The sequence below is a fragment of the Pterocles gutturalis genome, unplaced genomic scaffold, assembly GCF_000699245.1.
Source record: "Pterocles gutturalis isolate BGI_N339 unplaced genomic scaffold, ASM69924v1 scaffold37774, whole genome shotgun sequence".
Taxonomy (NCBI): Eukaryota; Metazoa; Chordata; class Aves; order Pterocliformes; family Pteroclidae; genus Pterocles; species Pterocles gutturalis.
This window is the reverse complement of record NW_010129473.1, coordinates 3,461-14,459: the sequence shown is the minus strand read 5'-3', so window position 1 is coordinate 14,459 and position 10,999 is coordinate 3,461. Positions and strand designations below refer to the sequence as shown.

Sequence of the window (10,999 nt, the reverse complement as noted above, 5' to 3'; positions counted from 1 at the left end):
CTATGGATCTGGTAGTATTTTTGCTGTCAGAGGTTTCCTCAAGACTGGTAGAAAGAAGAGTATGCTGTTTCCTCAGATTAACACCTGCATTACACAATCCCTTTATGATACCACCAAGGAGCAATACATAGATGTCTGGAAGCGAATGAGAACAAAGATTCATTAGTAAATTACTCACTGCCACAGTAGAATTGAAAAGTGCAACTGATTTAGAAGCGATGGTGGATACTTAACCAAAAAATTCACCTTTAACATACATAGTTTTGCCCTCAAACACTGTGGAAATACAGCTTTTCTCACTGGTCAGTGTCAGTGGCTGTAAGGCAAAGGGTTTGTATGTTGTGTCACATTTCCAGCTTTAAGATCAGAATTTTGGCCTGAAACTGGAAACTTCACTCTACCTTTTAGCAAACGCCCATAGACTGGGATGAGGAATCATCAAAGGGGTCAATGTAAGGTCAGCATTAAAGATATTAAATTTTGCTGCCACGACAAAGTCAGTCACTTCCCCTAAAAAGATCAGAGGATGGTATCATAGATGTTCAGACTGTCTCTGAAGGAAAGTATCACACTTAATAAACAGCAATGGGAGGTAGAAAAGTCCAATGTGGAGCAGTTCATAGGTCATACCATCCATACAATCTGCATTTCATCCCGTCAGTAAATCTACTGCCTTCTGTGTCTCTTCTTGTCTTTGTCTGTCTCCTCCCTTTATTCCCTTTTCTCTTGACTCTGGTCTCTGGCTTTTCTGTTTCAGCTTAGCTCTTTCTCACACCCTTCCCATTCATTGCTCTGTCTATACTGTCCTTAATACACCAGAAAGGTATTCTATGTTTGTTCTTCTGGCCATATTACAGTCCTAATCTAGTTAATACACAGAAATTGTCACTGTTTTGTAAAAGAATGGTGTGTTGCTGGAAAGGAAATATTTTGTGACAGTTAGCTATGTTAGGTTGGGGAAGCGTCTCCCTGGGAAAATACCAGATGCTTCATGGCTGGGGCCCCTCTCTGCTGGACAGGCAAAACATTGAAGTACTTGCTGCAAGGGGTGCCCTTGCTTTGATCTTCAGTTGAGTGTTTACATATGCTGTGCTCTCTTCATGAGGAATGACTGTGACAGGGACATCCTTCTATCCAGCTTTCTCAGAGAGGACAAAAGCCATTTCTTAGGTCATTGAGTACAGCTGTTGCCTTAATTTCATGAGAATGCTGATTAATTAATGTTTGGGGTTTTTAGACACTTATAGAATGTCTAAAAGGGACACAAAAAAGTGTCCACATCTGTAGATTACCATGAGCCAACAGACAACTTGCAGTCCAGAGTCCCTGCTCCTGTACATCTCTACCCTATTGCCTGTCCTTGGAACAGATGAGGAGTGACCATTGCCTAAACAGCTCAGCATTGCCTCATCTGCCTGTGAACCCCTCAGGTGCTCAAAACCTAAAACGGTCTTCCTGTTTCTGGATAGTGGGGAAGAAAGCAAAGGGCAAAAATGCATCCCTTCCAGCAGGAGTGAGCACTGCAGGACCGTGATCTGTAAGAGCCTGGAGTGAAGGGCGTTCTCAGAACAGAGATCCAGACACAGTTAACTGGGAAATCTTTGATGAAGCCATTTACCCTGGTTTACATCTTTTTCCTTTTTTTTTTTTTAATTGAAAGGGTTGGTGAATATGTGACAATACAGTAAAAACTTGGTTTCAGAAAAAAATGCGGAAAAGTTCTAGCAATGTCAAAAAACATCCAACTTCAGCACTTTTGAAACAAGGCCTTTAGCTTTCTTCCCTTCTTTTTTTTTTAAAGAGTTTGCTATTGCAATACATAGTAAAAAAAAAAAAAAAAAAAAAAAAAAAAAAAAAAGAAAGAAAGCTTAATTAAAATTGTTTGAAGGATTTTCTTTTTAAAAAGAACGTCATTCTGCTGGGATTTCTTTCCTATTTCTGAAATGTCAAAACCCTGTTACAAGAAATTTCCTTTTTCCAGTAGATACACTGCATATCATGGTCTTCTGGAAGCTTGCATGTGTGTTATGTGTTGTCATTCAAATCTCAGTTTATGCATGCATAAAGAGAGAAAGGAGTTAAACATTACAGTTTGTGTATCACACCACCTCAGAAAAAACATGAGGCACTGACTCTTACCTTCTATCCATTTTGCCATCTGACTCTACAGAGAGAACAGGAAAATGTGGTTAGTTAAGAAACCAGAAGCAGAATGGTGACAAGCCTGCTCAGAACTTGTGACGATGCAACCAGGAGACCATAGTTACAGCTGGTAAAGATCCAGCCATCCTTTCTGAGGCAAAACTCTTTGATATTAGATGTTCTTGATTCTTCCAGCTAGACTATGTCATGTCAATTTTCTCAGAGCTGTATCTTTGCTAATATTTTGGCTATTCTGAGTTTGACTGTAGTACATCCCCAGAGTGTCATGAGAAACAACTTTGAGGGAAGGTGCTTCATTAGAATGAGTTGGAAGCAGTTTCCCTTTAGACCTGCTATGTAGTGCCATCAAAGAAAGTATCAGCCATTTGTCTTTCAGGAAGTTGCATTACATTGTCATTTGTGTCCTCATGGGGTACCTGGGGAGTCTGTTTGCAAAATTATCCTTTAAAAGGCCAGTGTTTACTATAAATAGGATGGAGTCAGGTTATGACTCATAAGCTGAGCTCACCATCTGGGCCCAAAGAGCTCGGTCTACTTCACTCCAAGGTTAGTCATTAAGACCACTCTGCTCCCCTCTTTACTAAGCAAGAGTCTTGTGACTACTGTTGAAGTAGTGTGTCATGGTGCACGGCTAACTTAGTAGAGTTAGACAGTTCTGGATGCTGGAAAATTGTTTTGTTTGTCATGTGAAGGTTAATGCAAAGATCTAGCCGCAGAAGCAAAGGTGTCTGAATATAGTGAACGCACAAGCAGCTCGTAGTCCTGTGCTGTAGCAGCCCAACTGAGTTCTCTCACTGCACTTTCCTTTTTTAATGTCTGACTCATTTTTCGTGGTGGAAATTGGTATATTCATCAGAATTTCTCTGTTTTTAAAAGTGGACTGCAAGAGTTGGCACTTTGCATGCAACCACAGCTGCAAAGGTGCTTTTTTGAAATTCACCATGGAGGTGCCATAGAAAAAGCAATGCTTTCAGTCCCCAACTTCTCTTGTTACAGTCCCTCAACTCTCTTATTACAGTGCCCCTTCTTTCAGTAAGAATTATTTCCCCGCATATTTCGTGAGATTGCCTCTCTGTTTCCATTTCTCCATGGTTTCCTTCCAAGCCAAATACTCACATGCTACTAAGAGTACAGACCTCTCTTGACAAGCAAAACACAGGTTGCAATGATTTGCCTTTGCAAAGTCCCAGGACTCTTTTTTTTTTGCAAGAAAAGAACAGCTTATACTGATGTTCTGGTCAAGCTGTTAGGACTTTGCATTTCCTCCTTTGCCACTATCTGTTGCTATTGCATTTGCTATGCTTTGTTTATTTCTAGCTCTTAACTATGGCTCTGTGCAGAGGATGGAGGGCCATGGACCCTCTGGGGAAGCCCAAGGGACAAATTCTGCCTGTCACTAACTTCTGTCTACTGAAATGATGGGCATTATTCAGTTTAACTCTTAAGATTTTTGGATTTGAATCTACAACCGTAGGTTGTAAACTGCTGGTCCAGAGTCAAAAGGACCTGTTGCTACCAGCAGTTACGTTGTTAGATCAGAGATCTTTTGCCTTTTTCAGATTAAAAACATGCTTTCCTGTGGCAACTTGAAAACCATTCACAGTGGAAAAGTTATAAATTTTTTTGCTATGTACCCTGATGGAAACTGCTTATCTCAGTCAGAGATAAGTTGAAAGAAAAGTCCAGAAGCAGTGAAATAAACAGTAATTTTGCTTAGGAAGTGTAAGCAAACCATTTGCTAATCCTGCAAATCCAACAGGCTCTTTAACTTGTATAGAATAGAGAGAATTTTGGTTTAAAAATTAATTATTCTAAAAGATAGCCAGGCAGTATGCTTCAGTGAATTCTATTTCTCTTGTAAGGCTAAAGAGCAGAGTTAGTTATACTAAAATGTGAATCTGCAATTCTAGGGACTCCAGCACTTCAGACACATTAAAAATAGTCCTTCAAAGGAAAACCAGAGCTCTAGTACATACACAGTTTCTAACACTAAAGCTCAGATCTAGATCCCTGGATAAGAAATCAGGAGTATTTTTTCTTACCTCCAAAGACATTGTCAATCATTTGGGTTTTGATCATGCAAATTATTACTGCTAAAAAACCAACTGCTAGAAATGCTCCCAGAGTAACTCCTAAAATAACATATGTGAAATCTGCAAAAATTGAAAATAAATCAGTGAGTATAGACCATTAATTAATAAATTCAGTCTTTGTGTTTCAGATGTAACACAACATTTCCAAAGTTAAAATGCATCTCTCAAAAAGATATTATTTTTAAATCGTATTTATTGTTCAGAAGGCTCTGATAATGCTGAGCCAGAGTAAGTAGCTGAGAAGTACTCTTTCAACCCCCTGCACATCATGAAACCATTTGAACCTGTGGCTAAGGGGCTTAATGCCATTTTATGATAATGCACATCTTTAGCCTTTGGTGCATGCAGGTCTCAGCTGAGTTTTAGAGCTAGGGCTCTACTTTTCCCCCCAAAGTGAAATTCCCCATTCCCCCTCCCTTGCCACTCCATATCCTGCCAAACTCTTATTCCCATAGTTGCACACACAGACCTTCATCTCCACCTCCCAGTCCCCAGGCTCCTGTCCTCCCTGACTCTTCTGCCTCTATAGACTTTGCTGGGAGGAAGCAGGAGAAATTTTAACTGTAAACTGTAAACCATATTGTGATTTTTGCATCACTTTGTGGACATGTGGGTCCACCTTCATATGGCAGGCGGGAGGGTGCCCACTCCAGGCTCTGTGTTCCAGGCTCTGTCCTCCCTACAAGTGTTATATTTACCTAAATGTAATTTAAAAGCCCCAGTCACACAGCAGGACTCTGCTGTGCTAGGCAAAGTACAACCACGCAATCAGATTATTATTTTCTATGCATAAAAAGTACATAGAATCTTGTAAGCACATGCATTTTTATTATGTTTGTCTTGCCCCTAACTTCCTGTCCGGAAGTGAAATTATCACCGTGAACTCACCTATTTCCTCCTCTGAGTTTTCATAAGCATAGACTTTTGCTCTCCAAAAATCTGAAATCGAAATATTTTAGCCTGTTAGGACATCAAGGAGAGTGCTCTATATTCAACGAAGAATGCTGTACCTGGCTATTTCCAAGGGGATGGTTGATCCTGGTAAAGCTTAAGAAAGGATCTGAGGCTTCCTGGAGTAGTGAAGTGTTATCGGTCAAGTTAATGAGGGCATCTTAGGAATGCAGCTACCACATGCCAGGTTTTGGACAGAACAGAAGCTGCAATTTTAAATTTTTATGTTGTCTTAGTACTGTTTCCATTCCAGAGATTCCTCTCTGCAAGCCTGAGAGCTATATGCAAGAAAAGTTCTGTAGATCAAGAAAAAGATTACAGATGCAGTAAAGCTTATGAGATATTCTAACAATAGAGAATATAGCACACCCCAGCAACCTTCTCCAGAAAACGAGTCCCAGTCCTGCCCGTAGTACCAGTCTTCAAAATGTGATTTATTGCTGGCAGAGAAGAGAGTCTTTTCCTCTTGCAAGGCAACGTTATGAGCTGGAAGCAACAGAGACTCCCATGCCAAGTTCCCTGTTCATCAAAAGGACACCCTCCCAGCCCTTCCCTTCTCTGTAAAGCCGCTGAGCTATGCTGCCTGAAGCTCAGAGCATGCAGGCACTCAGCGTGAAGTGGCATTGAAGAAAACTATTCATTTCCAAATACTTTTTGAAGGAAACATTCAAAATTTTCAAAAAAAAAAAAAAAAAAAAAGGCAGTCAAGAAAATGGAGAGAAGTCTTGTTTAATTTTAATATCACTCACTTATTATAGGAAATTGCTAAAAATGTATACTCAAATGTTTTTTTCAGTGATGGGCATACAAAGATATTTCCACCAAGTCTTTTCAAGTAGCTCCAAATTACATAACTGATGTGTAGGTGCGTGAAGTGCCTGGAGCATGAGGAGGCTGTAAAGGCACATATGACTCCTGCATTTTAAAACACCATGCTGTGAAATTTCTGTCTCCTCTACCAGATTCAGAGAGAACATGAAGTCCTCTCCTACAGCTATTGGTCTTGGGTGATCCACTGCCAGTGTGACAGTACATATGGGACCTGGTGGGAAGATAGCTGTTTTGCAGGCAACATCACCTTTTCATAGGGATTCCCCCCTGTAGTGGGAATTATGAGGGAGTATCATCTGACTGAAACTCAAGTGGAATATTAAGGTCTTAAAAGCATCCAGTTTTCCTACTGCTAAGGTATCCAACATCGCAAGTCATAGCTTGCCTCCCCTTTCTTTCCTCCACTTCTTGTGGAGGAATAATTCTCTCTTCTTGAGATTTTGGGGGCTGTGCTTTCATTTCTTGTCCAGTAAAATGAATGCTAGAAATATGATTGCTTTTAAACTTGAAGCATAGTTCTCCCACTCCAAAATCAGGCATTTTGGTATGTTTTCAGAAATACATTCTGTGTCTGCTTTTCAGGCTGCTGAAACTCTCTCTTGAGCTGATTGTGGGCTCTGGGGTTTCCGGGGTTATGTCAGAAAAATCTGATATATTGGGTGTCTCACAACAGGTTTGGTTTTGTTTCTTGGTCTTAATCACATTTCTAATCCCAAATTTTCATAAATTATGAACCAAGCTTCAAAAATCTGAAGAACAGAGTTTTAAAAAATCTTTAGTTTTAAAGCAAATTTATTTTGTGTACTGTAATTCTGAGCTGAAAGTCCTCTTTTTGCCAAACTTTTCTTGATAATTAAAATGTCTGGAAACTTATTATATATAAGTAAAAATGTTTTCTCTCCAACAACCCCATGACACTCAGAGAAGGGAGTTGGGAGGGGCGGGTAATCCAGTTGCAGTTGTGATCACAAAAGCTGGCTATACTAGATGATCGAAACCAAAGTTACAAAGAAAAGGAAATAATACTTTTTTTAAAAGTCTAAGATCATACAGTGGGTGTAAAAAGCATCGCTCCTGATTTTCCAGATGAAAAACCAGTCTCTTTGCACTCACCTGTGAATTTATTTCATTATAAATTTAAAAAAAAAATCCTTTCTTCCATCCCCTTAATTATTCTTTGTGTTCATATGAAGAATGTTTTAAATTTGAACATAATAAAAGTGATATTGTATTACTTTTATTATCCTACTGATCATAATACATAGACCTTAATGTATGCTTTCTAATGGAATTAGACCAGTGACAGATTATGTGTTTTATGGCAGAAATAATATTTTACATGGAATATTTTATGTAGGTCAGTTTAATATATTGGGATTAAATTATTAGTTTCTTTTTAAAAAGGGAGGAAGAGAAATCTCTGAAAACCCACAGGACTAGAGAGAACATTCCAATTCATACTTTCAATATGGTTTTAATTAAGGTTTAATATAATTTACTGGATGCTGCTTAAATACCATTTGCTTTTGAAGACTGTGTTAGATAGCTGGCTTCTGTTTGTTTCTTCTTAGTTGGAAAGTGGATTGACTAAGTCAAATACACATGTGTTAGCCTTTGACCCCGATCCTGTCTTCAGTTTAGATCTTTTTAGGGATGTGCACAAACCTCCCTGCACAGAGGGGTTAGAAATGATGCCTCAAATTCTGCAGTGCTCCAGTCCGGTGCTAGCTTTCTGACCTCCTGTCTCTGTATATTGGGTTTAGACTAACTCCCATGCCTTGAAAAAGTCCTCTGGACTTGAGGAATATTTGTTTCTGCATTGAAGAGCCTTGCACAGGAATTTAATGCCTATACTTGAGTGACTCCGGGATCATTTTTCAAAGGATACCGAAGCAACTGCCAGTGCTTTCTCACCTCTCCCATGTGCCTGGCTCAGGCGTAGTGTGCAGCTGGCACTATAACAGAGATGTGCCCCCTGGGAGGCTGGTGAGACGCATGGGCTGTGTTTCTAACTGGTGGGGGAACGTTTTTGTGCACATGTTGTTGGCAGCAAGTCTGGAGAGGAAACTGCAGACCAGACAGGTCTTACGTTAGAGGTGAGGGGACAGAGAAAGAGTAAGTGTGAATGTGCTGTGGCAGCCTACCTGAGGAGCCGGACTTGGTCAGGTCTGCTGGAGCTAGGCATGCAGCTGAGAAAGCTTTTGTTTCTGGCTGCCCATGGCAGTTATCTGCCAGTACGGTTACCTCCCTCAAGGTACATCTGCTGAGCAGGTGATGGACCCGCAAATAAATACACTGGGCTGGGAACCCCTGTTCCATGATCTCAGTGAATCTCTGGGCAGGCTTAGCCCTCGTCAGACCTGCTGTGCACAGAGCTGGGCTATGCAGAAAACAGCTTCTGAGTCTCGCTGAGGGACGTCCTGTTCTACCTGTGCCCCTTGCTATGTAACTGTGCTCATGCAGTGCCTTGCCCATAGGTCAGCACAGTGAGGAAAGTGGTGCAGAGCACAATTTGGGCAAAAGATCAGGGAGCAGGAATAGCTCACTTTCCCCACCTTATTAGATGTTGTGAACAACTCCCAGCCATAACCTGCAGTGATAAACAGCAACACGTGCCTTGTCTCTCTCAGTGCACAGCACTTACTTGCCTTAGTCCCTTTGCTTCTTGCCTCCTGCTTCCATGTGACTTTCTTCTCCCATCCTACCCCATCTCAGATTTCTTCTCATTGATCCCAGCCGATAGTGGCTGGTCCTGCGGTATTGCAGCAGCCAGGGGCTCGGTGCCATTTATCTTGGAGGCAGCAAATGGGAAAGGAAGCAAGTATCTGGGAAACTTGGAGGTAGGGTGGAAAACAGGGTTGGCTCACAGTGGGCGTCTGATTAACTCCAGAGTCAAATAAGGAATGCCCATGACAACAAAGAGGTTACAGGCAATGAAACTGCTGGAAACCATTCCTGTAAACCATTACTAAAAAAAAGAAAAGTGTTTTGGCTGGTATTTAGTGTGGCAAAATTCCCAGCTACATGGAAATTTCGTAAGATAAGCACTGCTGGCATCCAGGCAAATGGAGTCCTTCCTCAAATTGGAGGCAAATTTGTTCTCTGTAGTAATAGATGAGGATAGGAGTCACTCCTACATGAAGATGGGAATTTGTTGAGCTCTAGTCCTTGCCAGGGACCCCTCCATCCAAGGCCTATGGATTTGCCATTGCCTACACCTTTCCATGGAAGGATATTAATGCATTTTTCTTGAGTTTATTGCAAAGTGCCTTTTGCTGCAGAATATTTTCTGCTGGTCTTGAGTCTGCATCTCTTTGCTCTAGGCAGATACTACTGTATTAATGGCACTCGTGCCATTTGTTTGCTAGTCAGTAACTAGGGAGCAATCATTGCTGACTTTCTCATCTATAAGAACGGTTAATTATGCATGTCCTGTGTGCTGGACAGTCTCCATTTCTCTGGACTCTTGGAAGCATCTATAGAAAGGTGCAGAGGGCTTGAAGGGTCAACGAAAAAGAATAGAGTGACAAATTCCTATGTATACCCCGAGAAGGATGACAAGAGGATAGTGCAGTGCTGTAGACTTACAGATAACGTTGCTTGCAGAAGCTGAGGCAGAAGTGGAGTGGATGCAAGCTGGAATAGCTGGTCTGCATGCCTCAGGTGGGGAAAACTGCCCTTGTGGCATTCCCCAAGGGTGTATGATTTTCTATACATTTCTGCTTTTGCCAGCAGAGGGTGCCTGCCCCCTTACATAACATCTCAGAGACCACAGTAACCCAAGTAAACTTTTTTTGTAGCTGCTGCCACCTCCATCCTCTCCATTAGTCCACATTAGTCCCAATGTTAATATGACCCCTGCTGACACTTCCTATCCATGAGCTCCCAACTTCTTCCCTGCAAAAGGCAGAGGTTGGTAACTATGAAGTAAGAGGCAAGTTGTGAGGATGAGAAAGTCCTGCTTTGAGCTGGCAGGAAGCATTAAAAGCAAACTGAGTCAGGAGCATCCAAGTCCTATGAAAATCAGAGAGACCAAAAGGGGCTTGCAGAGAGCATGTACACAAGTTAACTTTTTCCTTATACTCTACCAAAGTACTGTTTTCTATGCAGTGCCAAACAGGATGCTCAGCAGCTCTGCTGTTGCATCTGCAAAGATGCAGGTATTTAACTTCATGGTGTCTTCTGGATTGTGCACAGCTGATCACCTAGCACTCAGTCTAGGACAAGCTAGCTAGAAAACTCAGCAAAAATACCCCACTGTCTCAACAAATGTTCTTTCTCCAAGAAACAGAATTATAAACAAAGTTTTAAACAGCATACATACAATCAGACTGGGAAATAAGTAACCCCATCAAGCTCAGTTTAAAAAAAAAGGCTCTCAAAAAGGATGGAAAAGAAATATGATAGGTCACTTACGCAAGAGAAGAAGAAATGCCATTAGGAATGATATCCATCTTGTTAGTAAGGTCATTGTGAGGTTTTGACAGCAGAGTGGTTTCACCCAAATTTTATGAATTTAGCTCTTTTGCAGTGTCTTAAAAAAAAAAGTAAAGCAGGTCACATGACCATATTGGGAAACTACAGTCACATCCTGAGTAGTTACGCCTGCAAACAGAAGTTCCCCTTTTTGGGTTTAAATTCGACATATAAACAAACTTCCCACTTGAAAATGTCCTGTGGAAAAGATGGACAGCCAACAGTCACAGCCTAGCTCTGCTGTTTTGCTTGATAACAGACTTTTAAATACTAACATTTATTTTTACAAAATTGAAAAAGTCCTACCACGGTGAATTGGTCTCTGCTGGACTATTCTAAATCCATGGAGATATGAGTGGGTTTTCTATCTTAGAAGGAGAACCTTCTAAGGCAATCTCTCTCAATGTCGCCAGCTTGGTTTTTTTTAACTCAACATGAATGCCATCATAGCACTTTGAGGAGAGGAGTATTTGGCTGGGCGCTTT

General features: G+C 41.0%; 1 protein-coding gene across 1 annotated transcript; it reads right to left on the bottom strand.

Annotated features, from left to right (window-relative positions):
* Positions 1–2,139: 2,139 nt before the first annotated feature.
* Positions 2,140–10,509, bottom strand: LOC104466516 (chromosome unknown open reading frame, human C10orf128; the record flags this gene model as incomplete). Its single annotated transcript, XM_010079955.1, has 4 exons — positions 10,455–10,509; positions 5,145–5,195; positions 4,206–4,316; positions 2,140–2,164 (listed from the first exon to the last, which is right to left on the bottom strand). Coding segments are annotated over exons 1-4 (242 nt in total), but the record flags the coding sequence as incomplete, so codon positions are not given.
* Between the last annotated feature and the right edge of the window lie 490 nt (positions 10,510–10,999).